The sequence below is a fragment of the Antedon mediterranea genome, chromosome 8 (genome assembly GCF_964355755.1).
Source record: "Antedon mediterranea chromosome 8, ecAntMedi1.1, whole genome shotgun sequence".
Lineage (NCBI taxonomy): Eukaryota > Metazoa > Echinodermata > Crinoidea > Comatulida > Antedonidae > Antedon > Antedon mediterranea.
Genome location: NC_092677.1, coordinates 27,285,844 through 27,309,782, shown reverse-complemented (window position 1 = coordinate 27,309,782; position 23,939 = coordinate 27,285,844). Strand labels below are relative to the sequence as shown.

General features: G+C 31.0%; 2 protein-coding genes across 3 annotated transcripts in view; one reads left to right on the top strand and one right to left on the bottom strand.

The window, feature by feature from the left end:
- The window catches only part of LOC140056387 (SID1 transmembrane family member 1-like), a 77,004-nt gene that overhangs the window by 25,109 nt on the left and 27,956 nt on the right, over positions 1 to 23,939 (bottom strand). For both annotated transcript variants that reach the window (XM_072101748.1, XM_072101749.1), the window contains 4 exons: positions 22,073 to 22,146; positions 21,593 to 21,716; positions 21,177 to 21,294; positions 17,244 to 17,380 (listed from right to left, as the gene is read on the bottom strand). In XM_072101748.1, coding sequence (XP_071957849.1) covers positions 17,244 to 17,380; positions 21,177 to 21,294; positions 21,593 to 21,716; positions 22,073 to 22,146 — 453 coding nt within the window. The remainder of the gene's footprint in view (positions 1 to 17,243; positions 17,381 to 21,176; positions 21,295 to 21,592; positions 21,717 to 22,072; positions 22,147 to 23,939) is intronic.
- Positions 889 to 10,085, top strand: LOC140056635 (uncharacterized). The gene is made up of 3 exons (XM_072102073.1): positions 889 to 1,393; positions 4,227 to 4,643; positions 8,746 to 10,085. The coding sequence occupies exons 1-3, from the start codon at positions 1,328 to 1,330 to the stop codon at positions 9,580 to 9,582; spliced, it is 1,320 nt and encodes a 439-aa protein (XP_071958174.1). The 5' UTR covers positions 889 to 1,327; the 3' UTR covers positions 9,583 to 10,085.

Sequence of the window (23,939 nt, the reverse complement as noted above, 5' to 3'; positions counted from 1 at the left end):
TGTCCTCAATAAACTTAAACATGCCTTGCCTTCTTCCGTATTACTATTAATTTATAAATCACTTTTTTTGCCACATTTAATTTATGGTACAACCGTTTGGGGTTTGGGGGTGGGCCTGGACCCCACATTTTAAAGCTTAAGCTTCCAGTGGGGTACCCTTTTTCTCATTTATTATTTATTATTTCTAGAAAATGTAACTGTATTTTGTTTTTATTTGAGAAATAAATTGATTGATTGATTGATTGATTAATGATACATATTATAAGGTTAATACACTCAATAATGACATTAATACTTGTCATTGTTGACTGAGATGGCTGCAATAACATAGTACAAGTTTACAATGCACGTACTAACCAGGAGCTCACATTAATACTTGTCATTGTTGACTGAGATGGCTGCAATAACATAGTACAAGTTTACAATGCACGTGCTAACCAGGAGCTCACATTTCAACATGTAAAAAAGGTATTCTTTGAAATATTTAAGAAAATAATACAGAAAATGAAAGATATAAAATTGGGTTTTAACATGAATTTATTTATAGAAAAATAATTAGATTTCTGTAAAATTATGTTTTGAAATATTTCCCATAATTTAATTTTCACTTGTGTATAAAATAACTTTCACACTAAAAGGACCAACAATAAAAAGATTTTTTTTTTTAAATCTATTATTATTCAAGTTATAATATTTTCAACATATAATCCTTCATATATATGTAAATAATATTCAAAACGTATGTGTAACATTAAATATTAAAACAATTGAATCTGTAATAGTGGTAGATTTAGTGAAATCCCTGTAATAAAATAGAACAGCCCATTTCCTCCCGATTGGTTTATATTCAATTTCCTCACACAGAGTTGCTAGAAAAGTTTCACGATTTCCAAAAGACGATTGAAAGTTGCTAAGGACGGTATTAATTGTAAACTCGTGTACCATATAAGGAAAAGAGATACAGAATATATGTATATTGTTATTAGTTTTATAAAAAGACAGATGAGCAAAGAGGAATAAGTAAACGAGATACTTAAGCAACAAAAGAAGTTTAAATTTATTCATTTTTGGACTACATTGATGATAGAGCGATCAAGAATTTGATACATAAAGTGATAGTATATTAAAGAACATAAAAAAAAAAGAGTTTATTTACTTAACAAAGCAACGTTGTTAAAACAGTAAAGAACACAACTGGATTAAAACAACAAAGGAAGAAAAACTATAAGACAATTAGAAGCTGCCAACTAGATGCTGTTTAAATATATTTATTGGAAGAATTTGTGACTTTATTTATTGGAACAATTTGTGACATTCTGAAGGAAAGATGTCACCATTATCTATTTTATTTGTCCTCCTTGTCTGGATAACTACTGTACTGGCAACATCAAAGGTAAGATTCCAAAACTTTGAAATTACAACATTAGACCTACGGCAAGCATGCAATACATTTTCATAATTATACAATCGTCACTGTGATCATTATACTTTAGATTTGAATAATGTAACTTAAAAAATGTAAACTAGTTTAAAAATAACACATGAACAAAATAAAACGCCAACTAATCTATGGTTTCCTAAAGCCTACTTAAGATAACAAAAACAAACACTTTAGTCTGACACCAGAGGATTAAACTTGAAATAAAGGTAGAAACCACATGGGCTTTGTCAACGGTCACATCAACAGTTAAGTATAGAGTAAAGGAAACTTAAGCAAAAGTAAGAAAACTTAGCTACTAAGGCTTACAAAATTAAAGCAAATCTATTGTTTCCTATCACAAAGTCCAACACTTGGCAAAGGTGACTAAACAGACCTTTAACTTTAAGTGGAGCCTTCAAACATGTTTCAAAGAAAAAGAAGAATGTATTAAGAAATTAACATTTTAAGAATGAATATGTTAAGTTATGAATATTATGAAACGTCATTACAAAAGGAATATATTTTAGTAAAAAAAGAAAAAAAGAAACAAGATACTTTCTACCTTTACTCAAAGTCTGTACTTAAATTTTGTGAACTTTGTTTAAGCAAGCAAGTTTGAATAAAGAAGGTTCAGAGTTCACCACTATTCTTACCTTTAATTTTGGTAAATTTTTTGTCTCTAGATATTAAATTCCCAAATTAATTTGAAAAATGCAGTGTTTTTCAAAAGCTTTTTGTTTTAAATACATGCAACTATTTCATCATCTCACAAAATTTTAAGATGGTATCTACAACACCTGTTGTTACCTCACAAGATTACATTTCTAGAAAGGTGGCGCAAATTAAACAATTACAAGCTAACTTCCCAAATGCACATGATAACTTTTTAAACAGAAAATAAGATAGAAACCAGATAATTCAATTTAGTTTCCAAATTATGACAATTTCACCAGATGTAATAAAATAGTCCAGCTAATGTGGATGTAGGAGGATGAGTCTATCAAGGGGTTTGTAACAAGTAATTACAGGGGAACCTTGAGACAATTTACCAAGGAGGATATAAATAGATCCTGGGACAGACCCCGGAATGGGAATTGCCAGGAATTAATTGGGGAGGTACAACTATGAGATAAGTAACCGATATAAGGATGGGTAATCAGAATAGCAGATGGCGGAGGTTTTACAAGGAGGAAAGAGGTGATAAGGATGATGATGATGGAAAGAGGTGATAAGGATGATGATGACGATGATAAGGATGATGATGACGATAGGATTTAAATCAGATAAAATGACTGAAGTATTTCATCAAAGAAGGGAACAAATTAATGCTTCTTAATTTCTGTCTGATAGCAAATATCTGTTGTATAATTCATTTAGATTCTAGCACCAACAAAAAAAACCTGTACATGAACAGTTTCCAATAATAAAAAATAGTCACTTCTAAATGTGATAAACATAAAACACACTATTATATCTAGAGAAATATATAGTAAAATCCTTCAAAAATCCAAAATAGTTTATGCTTATTAATACAATACATTTGACATAGTACTAAATCTCAGCAATACTTTGCTTACTATATGTATGTCATCGTTATTAATAATTATAATTAAAATGAATTTAAAAAATAATTAATTTTCTGTTAGCGGTTTATTAAACACAACAATTTAGTATTGAAAGAAGAAGCATACATATATACATTCTATATTATAAAAACTCATCAGTTAAAAATACTTTGAAGATAATCTTGTTAGGATAAGGATATTATTGCTGTCAAGAAGAAGCATAACATAAGGTAGTTTGATAGTGTTATGTAAGTTTCCCATGCCCGTGACGATAGGTTATCAGGTCATATAATAAATGAAAATGCAAGAATCGTAACAACAAGTTAAACCTGTCACGGTGTATGTATAAAAGTGAGACATACATACAACAGGTACTGTAGTGTATAAGTATTTACAAGTTACATATAGATTTAATGCAATAATAGAAATTAATCAAAGATACATACAACAGGTATAGGTTCTGAATTGGAAGATTTAAAGCAATCATAGAAATGAGATCAAACAAATGTTGTTGAATAAGACGCCAGGGACGTTCAAACTCACAGTCATTGGAATTACTTAAGCTCTGTCTACACTATCAAATTAGTTTGATAACAAAAAGTGTGATGTGCCCAAATATGGTAGTGATATGCTTAAATATGGTAGTAATATGACATCATCATGTCCATATTTGGGCACAACACATGTAAAGTTTTATAGTGTAGACAAAGCTCCTTGAAAGCAATTTTGAAAGGCAAATATTAAATGCATAATTATAATAAAAAGTTGATAATTGAAAAATGTTCCTAAGGAAGAATTGGGTTTTAAACTTTAAATGGCTATTGAGTAGTGTATATTGTTAAAGAATTTATTAATTTCATATTATTTATTTATTTCCTTTTCTTAATTAAAGATTAAAATATAATGCATATTTTCCTTGGATGTGGTTAGTTGACAATTGTTCAATTAATAATTAAATCTAATTAATATCACTAATTGGAAATTAATAAAACAGAAGGAAAACCCAATAAATATGTAATCAATAATGTTGCAATTATCTTGTTAATTAACAGGAAGACAATAAAGAAATTATCAATTAGCAAATGTATTGTCTATTAAAGTATTTCCTTTGATAACATCAACCAATTTTGTGTTTAAAAGAGAAAAGAAAAACAAAGAATCTGAAAAAATAACCATATAGAAGAGCCATCTGATTTGATAAATTATATTAGTATTTTTATTGTTACTTTTATTTCTTTCAGAGCACATACCCATGGCCAAACTTTCATCGACAAGTGACTCAAATACCAAAATTACATGAACGTTTATTGCAAAACTTTAAGACGATCGAACCAAAACTTCCAATGGAGATGGTTTTGTTGAGGCCTTGCTTACAAAACCCGTGTCTCAACGGTGGAAGATGTACGTATAACACGCAACATGGCGTCCGTTGCTTGTGCACTCACTTCTACGTTGGTGACAATTGCGAACATCGACTTCCACCACCATCGAATGTGACAATGACAAGGGCGTCACCTGATTCGGTGACAATATCGTGGACAGGGCCTAAAGTACCAATTGACATATCTGGATTTCGGATACAGTATAACATGTTTGGCGAGGGATACACCAAGCATAGTCAATTAATACACCCTAACGTGTTCAACTATTCTATCATGGTAAGCCACTACCAAGTTATGTTTAATAATAATAAGAACCTTTATTTTGGAACACCTCCACTCGGGTTATTAAAGCATTTCAGAAAACAAACAGGTACAATTTTCAAGACTACAGCCTATTCAAGGACACCAACCCCTTTTGTTGTAATTTGTTGGGTTATGAAAGTGTCTGGGGTATAAGTATTTGTAAATCTTACTTATTTTGATAACATCCACATTGCAATAATGAATGACTACATTTTGACATTGTATTCTTGACAGAATATCAATATTTAAACACTCCCCCCTGGTTAAAAAAATATTGGATCAGCCCCTGAGAGTAATCCTTGATCAAGTAATAGATAGTATGCGTTAAGATCAAACCAATTTTGCTAAAGTAGTCAAATAATATTCAACAGCTGAACACAATAAAATGTATCAATACATTAAACCTGACCTATACTTGACCCAGAAAAAAATCATAAAAAAAGAAGTAAAAACGAAAGTTTAAAAAAAGTATGGAGACGAAACATCACGAGGCATTTATATTATAAAAATACCAGGAAGATATGTAATTAATATAACATTGACCTCCTAAACTGAGGCTTAACAGGTGTCACATCACCACCTGTATACATATCACAAACACTTTGATTGGCCCTGTTTGGTGCCTTGTTTCACATGGTATTTAAATTAACTAAACTTTGTTTTATGACATTTTCGACATTTACCATATTGAACATTGACATAAACGTGAGTGCAAACTAATTATATAAGTTGTTTCTTAATAAAATAATTAAAATATATGAACAAAGAGACACAACCTAAAAACAATTGTATTAGTGCAATGTTCAAAGAGTTTCCAATGTACTATTAAAGAAATGCCTTGTGATACTGTAGTGTTTCTATTAGAGGCAGCTCACTAACAAATGTAGATACTGCAGTAACTGCAGTCGAATAATTTTAACTTGGTTCTTAAAATAGAGCATAGAAAATTGAATATGAAATTATATTAGAATTTTTAGTCAAACTTCAATCAATTTAAACTTTCATTTTGTCCGCACAGAAGCCTACACAAAGTATAAGAACACTAAGTTTTAAGCGGAACTGGTAAATGTTTTAAAACCCAAGGCGGCTGTTGAAAACATGTGCAAAAAAAATGGTGATATGTTAATATCAAAATGTCTTATAATGTCATGCTATTTATGTTACTTGACATGTATGTTTGCACCCATTGGGAGCCCCGCAGGCTGCAATGTCACAAGGTAAAAATGTCAAACTTGAAAGCTATGTACGGGAACGCAGCCAACTGTATGACAATGTGCTGTCAGTTGCAGTACAATGACTTGTTTCAGATTTATTGAATTCAATTTTGAAATAAAACAGTCAAACTTTTATTGAATGGGATGAAGGATTCCGGTAACGTGTACGGAAGTAAATCACGTACACATTGCAATAATTCAGTAAACTTTTAAAACTAAAACAAAGCAAACAAAATATTTAAGAGTACATACTCTAAGAAACACTTTTTCAAAAGTATAAATAGTTTTTGCACATTTTTTTACAACTTATATCACATTAATCACGAATTAGATTAAAATGTCAGCGTACTTGCACACTTTGTGTACCTTTTAATGCCTGTCAATAAATCAATCAAAAATGGCGTGACTTAAGCGCCACAAATCTAGAGTTAAATATCCCTGTCAGGGGGTTTAATTCAAACTGATGATTGCGGGAAGTACCCTCGATAAAAAACAATCAAAAAGAACGAAAAACGATGATTGAAAAATCAATATAATTGACAAGAGAGAAAAAGTTATGACACGTAAAGAATAAATAAAAAATATCACTGTAAAAAATCAGCAGAGTACTGAGAATATTAAAATGAGCTCTCTAAAAAAAAAATGTAGGAAAATAACTAGGTGACAATTACAGAAGATGGTAAATTGAAAGTGAAGTAGATAAGACATAACGTAAAGATAAGGCGTAAATTAACCATTAAATATGGAAATTGACTATTAAATATGTAAATTATCTCTTCTTAAATATGTAAATTAACTATTAAATATGTAAATTATCTCTTCTTAAATCTATAAATTAACTATTAAATATGTATATTATCTCTTCTTAAATATGTAAATTAACTATTAAATATGCAAATTAATTTTCAAATATGTAAATTGACTATTACATATGTAAATTATCTGTAAAATATGTAAATTATCTGTTAAATATGTAAATTATCTGTTAAATATGTAAATTAACTACTGAATATGTAAATTAGATAATAATAGGTAACAGTATTTGCAACAACATGTTAATTTTTACCAATGGAAAGATATTTAGAATTTAAAAACACACCTTCCTAATGTAGAGCCTTATCCACAAACCAAAGCCTACAATCATTTTAACAAACTACAACTCACAATTTAATCAACAAGGGAATTATATAACTGTTAAAATTTGATACAAAAAGTTAGTTTTTATCAGATACATACGTATCGTCTGCTAACGAAAAACGACAGAATTTACAACTTCAAATTAACAGCCTGGAAATAATTACAAAATCTCTGTCAAACAAAATCCTAAAATAAAACAAAGTTGTAAACAAACATAGTTATCAATTAAGAGATCAGATTCCCAAAAGGCATTGAGCATCTCTACAAATCCCTGCTAATTTAGATACCCAAGTATCAGTAATGAATCCTTCTTGAATTAATTTGAAAATAAGGATTGAATAGTCAGGGGGAATGATATGAACACGGGACGAGTATCTTGGACGATAAACGCGTAAGCGTGTACAGATGGTCATCGTAACATTGCAGACGCCAGTATTTCCAAAACCGATTCACTTCCCTTCGTCATCTTTCTTAGCCTAAGGATATGTCAGCGTGAATCTGACAATTGATAATTTGTAATAAGGCTTATCATCTTTCTTATCGTATAGATATTGGGTATAAATTCAATTAATTAAATATTCAAAGACCAACTAGATCTGTATAGAGGACTGTTTCCAATATATCATCTAAACAACAATTAACTTTTTTTGGGTTGACGGACACACATATTAATCGAAAAACATAAACATTCTTTCAAAAAATTCTTTTCTTTACTTTTTAAATTTAGCTTTTGCAATGTATTAATTACTGCAAAAGAAATATTATAATTGAGAAATGTGACGTCATCTCTTCCCTGATCAGATTCTTGGTTTTGGTTTTAAATTAACAGAGAAATGTTATTTTCAAGGCATTCCTATTGTCACTTGTTCAATACTATCCTTTGCATATTACTTGATGGTTAAGATATTTTTCCAATAGTATTCTTTACTTATATCTATGGCTTCCTGATTGGGAAATTTGACGTCATTTCTTTTCTGATCATAGTGACATTATCAACAGTAAATTGGGTCAGAACAAAATCAAATTGTAAATGTTAATATTAAGATACATTTTGAAAAAGAAGGGAAAACAAATATAGAAATGAAAGTATTCCACAAACGATTTAAATCTAATTTGGATGATAGAGATAATACAATTAAATGATGAACATCTTGATATGAAACAGGTTACTGTAAATAACACAGATAGATTGCTCAATCGTTTTAAGCATACGCTTACATACTGAGCACTTGTCTTACTTTAAAATTACATGTTCACTACTTCTAAAAGCATCTTTTTCCATCAACAGTAAACAGCTCCTAACAATGAATTTACTAGTTATTAACCAGAAACTTTTCTCACTAAAAGATAATTTATTTACAAATTATTTTAAGTGTTTTATGGACAAATTCACTTATGTTTTCTTTTTAGCTTGACAAGTTATTTTTTCTGTCAAAAATTTACTTTATCATAATTGGATTCTGTTTTAAAGTATAGACATGATATACCATGCTTAGATTGGAAAGGCTCGTGTCTACATACTAATTTTGTTGACATATGTCTGTTAAATGTAGCTGATAAGTTAAAAAGAAAATTAATTTTCAAGTGTTTTTTCTTAAGTAAAAATAGTATTTTAATATATTTTACAGTGGGCCATAGAAATATACAAAACCTCCTATATTGTTGACAACGTTTAATGAAAGAGAGAGATTTAATAATTTGTTTATATTCTGTTTCATTCACAGGGTCTGCTACCTCGAACCCAGTACACTGTTTGTGTAAACATTGTTCTTAAAAACATCACAATGCGGGAGGCAATTTTACGAGACCAATGCGTTGAAGTGATGACAACAAACGAATATATTGCTAACCTTGACTGGAAGACTGTCACAGTTTTAGTCGCCATCTTAGTTTTTATTTTCGCTTCGATACTTATCATCGCTTTGATGATCCAACGCCGAAGATTACTGAAATATTATCTACGAACCGTGAAAATTACTCCCGCACCGGTAGAGCTTATGAAGAAGATTGAAATAACTAAAGTAACACAGCCAAGCGTTGTTTCCAATACTCTACCAATGCACACGAAGACTGTTTGCAATAATGACTTGCCGGTGTTTCGCAGGGCACAAACGCAAACATGCAATTTGGATCGAGTTGATCTCGTTCATCAACATACGCAGACGCCCCCAATTGTAGAACGACATAATAAACCAAGTCGTGGGAAAAATTTAAGTTCGTGCAGTGGGTATTCGTCAAATTCATCTAGTTCATCTTCTTCAATGCGCTACGGAAATAATTATACACCATGTCCGAGTAGACCGCCGGTGATACCTGATCATATAAACATTAACATGGAGGAGAGAAAGATGGCGTTCACCGTTGCCACTAACGACGACACAACACAAAGAAAACTGTGCAGATCAATAAAAGCACAACATACAGCGACATTTGCAACAACTGCACGATTCCTATCGAATAGGGAAAATGAGGATAGTGATAATGAAGGGACTGTACCATACTTTTTACCACGATTCAATACATCATATCAAACAAACAGTTTTCATGGAATGCTGGAATAAATATGTACTTAGCATCAGTAAACAAACTAGTTGGGCAACAAATATGTGAAATATGGTATTGATATGACATCATCATGTCCATATATGGGCACATCACACTTTTTTGTCACATAAAGTTTGATAGTGTAGACAGAGCTTTATAGGGAGGGAAATTATTTAAAAGTAAAGAATACGGGACCAAATTAAGTTATAAAACAAAAGATAAATACAGACACTTTGTTTTTAATCTTTGATTTAATAGTTTATTTGTAAAACTAGTAATTTACTTGTAAAAAATTATAAATAGCAAACACCAAACAGAACAATGTATATTTTTTTGTATAGATCTTATAAATATAATATATTAATGTATAAGATGTGTATTACGTGTGTATGTACGTAATACGCAGCTGCATTTTAGTTTCTTTGATGTGTTTTATGTGTGACTGTACAGGTATGTAGAATCACTGTGTGGTATGTGGACCAAAGGGCATAAACTACTAAGGTAAAAGATGTTGCATGAACAGTATATTTTTATTGGGGGGGGGGGGGGGGGAAGAGGTGTGGAGAAGGGTTTGTTATATAATATACCACTAATGTTTACACAATTAGGAAGCTTTAATGTGTTTTGTATTAATTTAATAATTTAAAGTCAAATATAGGATAGGTTGACATGAATGGTCTAACCTGGCACAGAGCCAAACCTTCTAGTGCTTTCATTTGTATGGTCAATTACAAATCCTAAGAGAGTAATTATTTCAAATGATTCAATAATTATTAGTGAGTATCAGATAATTGTTGTTGAACTTTACTTTTGTTTTAATGAGGCTGACGCATCAACCCACCCTGAAGTTCACATATTTCCTGTGGGGTCAGTTAGTGGCGACACTAACTACCAAGATGGTAGTACTTAAGTTCTTGTGTAAATCAGGTCGGATCCAGCAGAGTGCTAACATATACAAAATAGTCTGTCAAATATAGATATCAAAAAGTAGTTCATAATTTGTTTTGGCTGTCAAAAGAAAGGGAGTGAGCGACCAATGGATCCGCCCCTGAAATTGTACACGTTGTTTTTAGAGTATTGGAGTTTTAGATGATTTGGGATTTGTCATGTCACCATTACTTTTGCATTTATATAGTTTCTCCTGCTTCTATTTGCTTTCAAATAATTTGTTTTAAAACTTTTTTTTATTAGAAAGATTTAAAGGAAAATAAATGTGTTTTCTATTTATTTGATTTGAAAGAATTATCAATTTGTAAACAATTGTATATTTGTTAATAAAAAATCAGTACAAATGAATGTCTACTCTATTCTTATTTTGTACTATAATAAAATTATTTATAATGTGCCATCAAATATATCCAAAAACATTGCTCACAGCCACTTCTATAATAACTTGTAACTATTTAATATAAAACTATTTAAATTTTTACAAATTTTCAAATTTAATTATCCACAAGATAATGTTTAACCTTTAAACAAGTTTGCCGGACATATTTCATTTGGTTAAAAAAAGTCATGAACGAAGAATAAAAATTAAATTAAACAGGCAAATGAAAATAAATGAAAGCCACGAGGTAAGGATTTGGTGAAGCAGCGTCAAAGCGTGCCACTGTCTTCCTGCAGGATGTACTTGTGAGTAATCTAATCAGTGCTGATAGCAGATGGCCTAACTACCGACAAGAATTGGGTGGATCTTGTTTTGAAGGTACGGTAAGTACTACAAATACAGTTGTTTTTTTAACTTTCTAATTTGATTTTGTAAATTAGTTTAAGGCCTTGTAGTATTGTACCATATCCTTTTTATGAATATATTATGTATTAGAAAAAGATGATGGCTCTTATAAATCCATAAGAGAAAAGTCCCTATCTATAAGAACAAAGTCTGCCTGTTACCTACTAGAATATATCCATTAAAAAGTATACTATATTATTAACCTTTTCAAAATGCATTTGATTTTGTAGTTTAAGACCGTAGTATTGTACAATACAGGTATCTTATTGTATTGTGAATTAGAAAAAGATGATGGCTCTTATAAATCTATAACAAAAAAGTCACACCCATGATCTACATTAAAATAAAGTTTATCTCTTACTACAGTATATCCATAATAGCAAAGTATAAAAAACAATTCATCATTTAGGATATTGTGTGCATCACAGAAAAGAGATGTTTATTTTCAAATAAAAAGAAATAAAACAGAAAAAACACTTACAGAAACCAGGGAGTTGTTAACAACTCCCTGCAGAAACTTAAAGAGCAACAAAGCGATTTGAAAGATAACATAAACAGGATCTTGTGTGTGTATCAGAAAAGAGATTCCTTTTAAAGATGTTAATTTAAAAAAAAAGAAGAAATAAAACAGAATAAAAACACTTAGACCAAATTAGATCAGAAAATTAAGAGCAACAAAGCGATTTCAAAAGATAAACTACCAACAAAAAACAGAAGTATCTGTTGACATTAAAAACACACACAGATTAATTGAAGCAATTTTATTTCACAAAATGTCCATCACTACAAGGGTCTTTGTGAGATTCTTACAGCATAAAAAAAAACAGTAGAAGTGTTTCAATCAACAGGTATAAGTTCTTACATTAAGCATGTCGATAAGATTACACTGTAATTAAGAAGTTCCTCCGTGTTCAGCGGGATGATATAAAGAAGGCAAAGAAATCGGATTGTGTTGGGTGTCATGTGATATTGTACGAGTCTTTGGCACCTCTAGATGAAAGGTTCACAACCTTTAACATTAAGGTCAATGTGAAGGGTTATAACTAGGAGATGGCAAACTGAAATAGCATTTTACTTAAATCCAAAATTGAACTATTCTTTAATAAATAAAGAAATAGTTAGGTGTGGTGGGGTTGTGGTGTTTGCATAAAGGAGCTAAGTAATTGGTCAGATTTTTTTTTACCTTCTCTGACAAAACTAAATACTTGATACTAAAGTATATTGAGAGTAATTTACTTGAAAGTAATTCTAGGGACTAACAACCTCCAAAGTTGTACAGTTGTGACATTTGCCCAGCACACCTTTTACAAACAAGATTTTTGTTGTTGCCCTGAAGGCAACCACTGTCTGAGATTTGGTTTCCCCCGGGATGAGGAGACAATTTATTCTGCGAGCTAAGTATAAAGACAAATTAAAATGTAAATACTGCAGTAAAAATAAGAAAAAGTAAAGAAAAATTAAATTAATTAATACATTTTGTACAGTTGGTCACATCAAGTCAGAGTGAGCGTTCTTAGAAATTAAGTAACTTTAAATTAATGATGAATAACATCATTTAAAATGACTCAGATTCTGTTTGACACTTGGGTGATAACTGAGTACATTATCACTTTAAAGAAATTATTAAAAATCTTTTAGCTCTTACCAGTACCCATTTGTAATCCTGGGTGATGAGAGACAAAACTACTGATAAAGTACATAGGCCAATAAAAGACTTTTTATTGAGGTTAGTTTTGATAATGACAATGCATATTAAATGGTTCAATGGTTTTCATTTATTTTTGTCGTTATTTCTGTCTTAACTGATATTTTTTGATGAACACGTACCAACCCAAAGCAAATGCAGTCAACTTGCATTTTAAGTGTTAGCTAAACATAGGAAATTAGATCAGTAAGCTCTCAACTGTATCTTGGAACCGGCAGAATACCTGCTGCTTACACAGGAAATCTCAAACCTGACTATACAACACTAATGTTGGGTTTCTTTTAAAACCAAGACATTCAGAACATCAGAAAATGCTCTTCAGCTTGATTCCCACTAGCGACGCAACGCAAGGACGTAACGCAACGTAAGTGATTTGACCAATCAAAAGTAATCAATTATTCGAACAGTGCCTTGTCATTAGTCAACACGCTTGCGTTGCGTGTACATCCTTGTATTACGTCTCTAGGAACCACGCCACTGATGAAGATAACAGTAATATATTTTGGGCAAAACATCCAAAATATTAGAGATTAACTCTCCATGCCAAATATAATAATAATGAAATATCAAATTATATTAAATAAATTATATAATTATGATTGTCATTTCTGCCTAAATAATCTAAGGAAACCGCAATTAATTTTTAATATAAAATTTGTTGGTAAAAGTTATACCGACCAATACTTAATTAAATAAATAGGTATCAGCCTTCTTATCAACATGCTCCATTAAATGTATTAATTACCATGGTAGGAAGTACAGAGTTGCCAGGCATATAAACCCTAGGCAACACTCAGCCCTGGGGTTATTCTGTAAGCTGACTGTCTATGAGGTGTGTCTAAAGCTCTGTCTACACTATCAAACTTTGTGTGACAAAAAAATGTGATGTGCCCATATATGGACATGACGATGTCATATCACTACCATATATTGACACATCATACTTTTTTTTGTCAAACTAGTTTTATAGTGCACATAGAGCATAATGTTGATACTGGAATATTAAGTACTTTTTTTTTATTACCATGCATGTACGTGTGTATGTGTTCTTTGTGATTACTTAAGGGGGAGGCCACTTTATTAGCAACTAGCCTATAAAACTATATGGCCGTTTCCGGGAGACTTGTCTCTAAACTGTAATAAAAATAAAAACATTGTGATCATATGTCTACATCTACCAACATATGATCTTTAGTATCCAGATTTGAACATTTTATTTAGTCGCATAGGAAAGAGTGTGTAGCTCTGATTGATTTAGAGAATGTGCCTACATTAATGTTTTTACTGCAGTAATAACATTTGTTGACATTCCCTTTCTATCGCCATGACGAGTGTTTATTTTGCAAAACCACTCACTACCGGCGGTCACCCCAGCATGGTTTATGTTAGTTTGTCAGATACTAACCCCCTTGAGACATACAATGTAGAAGTGTATGGATATGAATGTTTTCAGTTAGACAACTCATCCAATATATAAGGTATTACTTCCACCGCACAGGCACATGATTTACGTGAAGAAATTACACAAATTACTGCTGACTAATTCATAATTATAATGTAGCAATTTGGCAATTTTTTTCCCCAACTAAAAAAAAGGGGATTTACATAGTTTAATATTCTTTATAAGATGTTGTGTAGCAAGTGTTTAAAAAGTTTAATTCTAATAAAAACATTCCAATATTAGAAAATATACTACCATAATTAAAACTATATTTTATTTTAAAAAAAGGAAGAGATAATAGTAAAAGTTTTTCTTCCCAATTGAACGAACACATTTAAATAAAGATAGTAGTGGTGGTTAACGTGCCAAGGTACAGGGTTCAATCCTGACCTAGTGCCAGAGTTGTAACTCTTTCAACTCCACTCCCTAAGCCTCAAATGAGACTTATAAAATAGACACAATAAATTATAAAATAGTTTATCTATTCTGTAATTGGTGAGTTCGCTGTTGGATGCGTATGAATAAAATTAAAAAAAATTCATCATAAGGAAATATTTATTGTATGATTCCTTGACCCAATGAGGTATAAATTTTGATATTAAAAAAGACAATTACATAAAGCAACCTAGTCAGTTCAAAATCAATTCATAACAAGAACACTCAGTCCTTAATATAAATAAAACTTTGATAATTGATGCACAAGTGCAATCAAGGACAGAAAGAATTTCATTGTTCAAATAAAGTTCAAACTTTTATATTTCATGATTTAAATTGTTAAAGGCATAATTTGGCATACATACGGAAAGACCCTAACAACTAACATGATGATGGATTGTAATGGGTTGATGATGAATAACGCACAAGTGAAACTAGATGGTACTGTGAGGTGAGGTCACAAGTTCAATAGAGCGTTCAATACAGCATTTAATGCACTGATAACCAGAATTGCTTACGGTCTGAATGGGTTGTTTCTTCTTCTTTAAAGATTATTCTTTCAATCTGAAGATACAACTTTCCATGTAGTGGTTAATAAAAGGTAGGTTCTCAAATTTAGTTCTAACTTGTCAAGATTTGAACTAAATATAATAAATTAAATGAAGAAAAACTATCCAGAATTTATAATAAATTTGAACATATATAAGATCCTTGAATAGAGTGTACAGATACAGTAGTTGCTAATGTTAAATGTTTCTACGATGATTGATATTTGGGACCAAAGAGAGTCTTATATGTTGGTACAGACATCATCATTGTGCTATACCTCAGCTTACATAAAAATGAGAAGGCTAAATGAACAGAACTGAACTGTTACTTGAAATTAAATAATGCATATTATTATAATATAATTATTGTGCTTATTCATTCCTCTATAACTGTACATTACTACTGACCCTAGACAAACATACTGGTTCAATTATAATCACATGTTGAACTTAGTTTAACCAATTAAAACAACCTGCGTCATTCAGGCATAACGTCCAACAAATTGGATGCCATTGTTTGAACAATCCCACAGGAAGACGGAAAGAAAGAAGGGAATCGTCAAGAGGAACGAAGAAAGAAAGATTGTCCAGACAAGTCAATGTTTTCAAGTAACAGGGTTAATTTTACAAAGTGTTAATAATTGATATACTAATCGGCTGGCTTACAAACTTTTATAATATATTCAATTCTAAATTTAATCATCCCACACGGGGCATTCAAATAAAAAGGTCTGGATTAAAATGATCTTACAAAAATATACAAAATATCACAAACACAGTACAATATAACAAGAGTCATATTGTTACTTGCCTCTGTATTAAAAAGTAACACATCTTTTCCTAGTCTGTTTTTAACCTCTTGTTACATCCCATGATCTTACAAAAATATACAAAATATCACAAACACAGTACAATATAACAAGAGTCATATTGTTACTTGCCTCTGTATTAAAAAGTAACACATCTTTTCCTAGTCTGTTTTTAACCTCTTGTTACATCCCATATAATATAAGCTTGGTTCTCAATAGGATGCAGCAATGCAAGTGAATGACCAATCAAAAGCGATGGTTTAGTCCAACCGTCGCTTTGTGATTGGTCAATTCGCTTGCGTTGTGGCTTAAGTCCTTGCTAGTGGCAACCAAGCTTTACTATAACACAAGCCATTTTTCACGTCACCTGGCTTTTTTTAAACGAAAAAGCAAACATCAATTTTCATGACTGAAATTGTTTTAATTCACATCAAGGTCATGGGACATCGTGAGATGCTGCGATAGTGGGGAATGTCCATTGCTTTCCTTTTATCTTTATAATCTGCGTATCAAATCAAACAGCTGTACCTAACATACTGGATAGTATACACTGGAGAAACAACCACAAGGCTATACAATCATGCAGGAATTACAAACTAATCTCATTATGATCAAATCAAATGTAGTTTATATTTATGTTAATGGCTAATGGATGTTAGGGTCAATGCTTATTATGTTGATTAAATCATCAAAGTTTCCACAAATTACTTTTTTTTGCATAATTTCTAAAGAATGATGGTAATATTTATGGGAACTTGCACCTTGAGTACATTTGGTGAAGAAGTCTGTCTTAAGCTCTGTCCACACTATCAAACTTTATGTGAAGTGATGTGCCCATATATAGACACAATGACATATCACCACCGTATTTGGGCAAATCACACTTTGTCAAACTAGTTTGATAGTGTAGACAGAGCTTTACAAATTATTAATATCACAGAAACATGAGCCATAATTTGACGGAGGACAAGTCAAAATATCTATTTAAAAAAAAATGACAATACTTACGACTCCTAGAACCGCAATGAAAATGACACCAGCGAAACAGGCGTAGGAAGCGTATGCATTAGCATTAATGTCAGGATGACGCTGCTGGTACAGTTTGAGCATGCCCAGACCAGCTATTATATACATAAAAGAAGTATCTATATACAAGACAAAAAGAAATAAACAATCAACCAATGTTTTAATTGACATCGCTATTGAAATAACCTAGTGATTAGTTCAGCAATAAATAAGTTTAAATGATAAATAGTAAAAAAAAAATAAAATAATGATAATATTAATAATTTTTTTACTATGCTGTCGAAAGTTCTGCAACACTATTCACAACATCACCTTAAACACTTCGGTGTCAATCAAAGATTTACAAAAGTTGGAAATACTTCTTAAAAAACTCATAAAAGCAGCAGCTGATAAAACTACTTCAAAAATTGCAAAACATTCGGCATGTTTCCAAAATGTATAATATATGTATATATCTCCAATTTAAAGTCACTTGATTTCAATATAGGCCACTATCTTATTAGCCTCATCACTTGATTTCAATATAGGCCACTATCTTATCAGCCTCATCACAATTTATATAATTATTTCAACAGGACTCACAGAAGTGGACACTTGACCTAAATAAAGCCATTAATTAGGCAAAAGATCACCAGTTAAATTATCAATTACCTCAACTGTCATTTATATTTTTGGTAATTTCCACCAGAGTCACGTTGGCTGCATAAATTATCATTTTAAGACGTTCTCCTTGATTCTCAATAAATCAGGTTTTATACTGTTTTTATTGCAGTCTGAAGAAGCAGTTCAGGAATGGGTGCCAATAATTCTGTTGGGTGTGTGCTCTTGTAACTTTAGGCTAGGTGGGAGGCTATTATAAATTAAGTGTTAGACTCGGTACAGAACAGGCAGGGTAATCATGTCTACCACAATTACATCCTTGGTTTGAAGGCATATTTTTTTTTTCTGATAAAAGTTAATTTTTTCATTATATACTTTTTCAATGTTCTAATATTAATAATAATAATTGTAGTCTCCACTAATACAATGTTTCTTCTTTACACACAAAAATGATCCATACAATATCCTAAGATAAGTAAAAAGGGAAGAAAAGTAGAGTAACCATTTACACCGCTCTACTATCTACAGCCAGTTAATTCAATTGAAATGGGTCATTCTGCTGAAGAGGTGTGCAGTAGGTAAAGCCCTTTTTTTTTATAAAAAGTACATTGTTGCAATGTTATGCCTTACAATGTAAACAAAATCCAACTACTCTCGCCCAATCAAAACTAATCAAGTTAATCTAATAATATACGACAGAGGTACACTTATTGAAGATTTTTTTCAAGTTTCTTTTTGATACAATTAAGTTCATGTTATTGACATTTCTTCAATTAAGTCTAAATCAATACCCTGTGCTGTTGTAATTTATCAATTGTCGTTCAACTTATTATGGCTCCTCTTAGTTGCGTGTTTCTGTCACTTTAATTACATTGGATAATCATTGATCTGCCTGGGTCATTTTAATTATTTATCGAGTCAACCTTGCATAAATATCTCACATGAATTTGTTTGAAATCCGTGAAATCTGAACATTGGTTCATTTTGGATGTCATCAAATAGAGACTGTCCTTTTTTTATCTATTTTGTAGCAAAACCTACACATTTATTTAAATGAACTGACCAGATTCAACTTCTTGAGATATAAAAAAATAGCATAAACTAAGGAACACAGTTTCCCTCTAAATTGAAAACAAATTCAGAATAGAAGGGAGATATTCGGAGACGCTACAAAGTGTCCCCCTTAACAGGAGTTGGCAGTAGTGCTAAAACCTATATTGTTCCTGTTTTTTTTCCATGAGAATTCTCCTTTGTGTGTCCCCCGATTAGGAATGTTCACTGAATAGGATGGTTCTACTGTATATTGATAAGTGTGTATGTGTGACATAGCCATGTAGTTTTAGGAACCAAACACTTATCCTCCAAACTAAAACCAAGCTTCTACTGATAGCACACATGCTTTAAGAACATGCTTAGTCATAATACACAGTGGTATACATAATTCCCTCAGCCCTTATTAGTACTGTACCAATGCTATTTTGATTTTAAGTATTAATTCATTACTAATAATTGTTCAATTTGATTAGGTATATTGATTAACATAAATACTATCTTTATTATACATGCATAGTTGGTTAACTTCTGAGACTGCAGACTAACAATCTCACATACTTTATTCATTGCAAAGTTGTATAATAATAATTGTATGACTTTAGATCTAAATCATTAGACATAAAGACGATACGAGATGCATTCATTACATTAACAATTTCCAGTTTGTAATTAAAAACATCTGGCTAAACGTCTTGGTAAAATAAATAAATTCCTTAAAGATGTGGCACAAGTGGCGTTAACGTACGTATCTATCTGATACAGATGCCTGTCCATTTCCTATTTAAAGTGGTGTACGAATGTTCTTAATGTCTGATATCAAATCAAGGCAAGGCATGCTCCCTGCTGATGTCGTCTGTCATAATTTGTACGTGTGTGTTTGACGGCGTGGTTGCACGTACGCAATAAAAAAATTGTATGCAATTAGGAATATCTTTTCAATAACAAATAAAGCAGATATCTAAAGTTAACATTATCTGTCCTGTTAACAGCTTTCCTTGGCAATATAACATTTAATATTGATTTTCTTAAACTTCGATGTATATCTCAGACTTTTTTCAAGCAAGCTATTTTTAGATACAATACAACCTTCAATGTAAATCACTTTTTCAGTAGGTTTGTTTTTCATCATCATTATGATCTAATTCTGATATTTTATTTGATATTATTATTATATGTTATATTTGTATTTAATTTTAATCCAAAGTTTTGCCTTTAGTGTTGGAGTGACACACCTAGTCAGTGAAACTTTTGGCCGCTTTCTTCACTCACCACCCCCTCCCTCCCCCTTAGCAGAATAAAGATATTTGTTATTTGCAGAAATTATCATTAGTGATATTTCCAACCATTTTTTGCCAAAACTTGTACACCAAATTTTCAGTATTCAATTTTGGATTTTAAGCAGGGTTTACTTTAAATCTCTCAAATATATTGTGATAAAAAGCGTACCTTAAATTGATAAAAGCTTTTTGAAAGCCAATTTTCTGTTAAGATTTTCAGGGTTAAAGATTTAAAATCAAAAGGAACATCTACCAATTATCTGGTTTTCTTCATACAAAAAATTCTGTCATCTTAAAAAAGATTTTGAGATAGGGAATTATATCGAGAGGAAATGAAAGTAATGTGTTACAAAGATGAACCTTTTGGCTTTCTGGATAAATTTCCACCCAAGGTTATCACGTCAACTGAAAAAATTATTAAGAAACCACTGCACAATTGATTTTTTTTTCAAGAATACTACTCGAAACTCAAAACATTTCATACTACAAATATCAAATAAAATGTATAAATAAACCACTTGTTGTATGTATTATCTGGACAGTCAGATAATAAAATATCACTATTAAGTGTTGCTGCTAGTTTCTGTTACAAAGTTGGCTTCAAGTCAACTAAAGGTTAAATAGTGTACATATATTTGTATAAAGATTAATGTACTATACACTAGATAGAGTTTACAGTGACTAAATTGTGATTTTTAAAGTTTATCTACATAGGTCACTGTACAGTGTAGGCCTAGTTAGTTTGGGTATATTCAGGTAAAGATTTGTTGATGTACTCAGAAATGCATTTATGGCTATTTCATGCTTTTTATCAAGCTATTCATTATGTAATAATTTATTTTAATGTGTTACAGGTTATTCCATTTGGTTTGATGGGGAAAAATTGAATCAAAAACAGCTTCTTTTAATGTATTTTTCAGGCTATTTAATTTGTTTTTAAGAGGAAAAACATTTATTTATCACATCATGACAAAAAATAACTTACCAAATTGAAAATTGGAATAATTAGGACAAACATGGTAGCAAGCACTTAAAACACCTTCCATGAATAATGAGATTCCAAGAGCATAAAAAAGACCAAAGTGTTTAGGAATTCCACATTTCTGAAATAAAGAACGAATTTTACATGTTGGTTGTACATTGATGATAGACATTGAATGTTGGAGAATCAACTGTGAGTTGAACTCATACATACATTTTGCATACATGGCTCAAGTCATGCAGATTAACTAAATCCCACTTAATCTCTTTGGATTTACAATTTTGTATGTGTTGATACGTTGATCTCCCTTTTATCATTAAATGTTGTATTGAAAAGTGTTAAGCCCTATTAAAAAGACATTTATATCTTATTTCTTGATAAAAAAAAAGATATGATTATAGATTTGTTTCACTTCAAACCTCTGATCTCCTATTTCCCAATGCTAGTTCTTTTTTGTAAAGATATTCCTTTCTGTAGACAAGAAGCAGAAACAAGCCGCCCAACATCATATATCCTATATTGCTAAACACGTTGTTGAAAGCACTGCAATAAACAAAAGAAACAAGTCAGAATAAAATAAATCATTTATCAAGTTGGTATCATTCGAATCAATTGAGTGGGTTAAACGGTCTTTCACACCCCTTCCGGTGCGGTTCCGGTTTGGTGCCAGAAAATCAAATTGAACGTGAATGTTTTGTTTGCCACCAAATCAGCATAGGTTCAGGCTATGCTTGACTACTGTATGGTTCTGATAGAAGACAAAGGACTGGAGATCCAGTGTACACATCTGGCTTATGTCGACTTTCGAATCTTTTGGCAAGTTAAGGGTTATATATTGGTTCATATTACTTATTTAATGTAGCCTCTAGGAAGGTGCCAATATGGTATCCACTTCTTACCTGATAACTCCAGCTGGATTAGCACATAGAAAGTTGTAATAGCAGATGTCCTCATTACCAGTAATGTTTAGCACCTGCAAAAAATATGAGAAATAAATATAGATATAATTAAAAAGGCAGATATAATGTGATCTACACATCTTTAATCTCTTTCTACACTATCAAACTAGTGTGATGTGCCAAAATATGGTAGTGATATGACATCATCATGTCCAGATATGAGCACATCACATTTTTGTTTGTCACATAAAGTTTGATAGTGTAGACAGAGCTTAACAGAAATCATCAAATCAAACAAGATAATGAACAGTTTAAATAAATTGAACCTTATGTTATAAGACATTATCACTTAATTGGGCATAAAAATAATTCTGGTTTATTACTAACCTATAATGTTTTAACATAAACAGAGACCGTTATTATTCATTGATTCCATATCTCAAAAATATTTGTTTTAAATATCATATTATTATTAGCAAATTACTTAATATAAATAGACAACAACAATTTATACTATAATTAACAAGTTCAAAAAACATAAATGGTATACAAAACTTGGAGAGAACTCCGAGACATGGTGACTGAAACAGACTCAAACCAACCAACCAAGAAGAATCTACACACTCAAAAATAATCAAATATGACAAGATACCATATTAAAATGATGGGTCAACGTTTGAAAGGATAAAGATGATGCTACGCACGACCCCACGAGACAGGAAAATGATTATAAAAAGAAATAAATCAATTATAAATCATGAAACTCGGATCATAATGATTCAATCTTATTAGGATCATGTACTTTAGGAATTATTTTGAGAATTAATCTGTCGCAGAATTCTAACGAATGAAGACACATTAAAAAAGTTATTTTGATTCATCTAACAGCATGATGCTATAGTTTTGCAGAATTGTTTATATTCGTGTTTCCTTATGTTTTCCACAAAAAGAGAAAAACCAATTATAAGCTAGACTAATTAAGCCTCATCATTTATCCAGGATTTACACAATCAGGTAAAAGAAAAACATGTTTTACATTTTTGCTGCTGGTCTCGTGTTTAAAAAGGTGAGCTTCAAAACAGTTTAATTAATCCACTCTACATTTTATATTTTCAATGTTTTATATCAACCTCTATGAACTTACACTCACATTATACTAACTACCTGTATATATTACAGGTAATTCTAGAGGCTTTTATAATTACCTCTATAATTAACTCAACTCTCCAATTTAAATAATAATATTTATCCACCTTTACATAGCTCTCTAATAACGTTTATACATCTATGATCTTATATAGATAACAAGCTAGTCTTTAATAATTAACTCGACTCACTTGCCATAATTTAAATAATATAGCTCTATATATTTCCATATGGGATTCGTAATACCTTTAAGGACACCCTGTATTATTGATATGACACATAGCTTGTGTTCCTTTTTTTCCGGTTCAGATCCATGGATATGATTTAACTAAATTAAAATGGATCTCCACCGTCCTCCTTTTGAACTTTCAACATAAATTATTCAATACTCCCAATTTAATGAATCACAAATTATGATCATATTTTGTTTTGTTGTTGTCAAATTTAAAAAGTAAAAACAAGTTTTGCCAAAAAGATAAAATAAGCGTAAACTAAACGGATGTCTATAAATTAATCACAAACTATTAACATGCTACTGTAGAAACTTGTTTGTTTTATATGTTTAAAATTAATTTCAACTACAATGTAACAAATAATGAATAGTGAAAGGATTATAGTACATCTAATTTAAATTAATTACTAGTTTTATACATGCCAGTAACCTGTTTGTAAACTGGTTTAAATTAATTACTAGTTCTATACATGCCAGTAACCTGTTTGT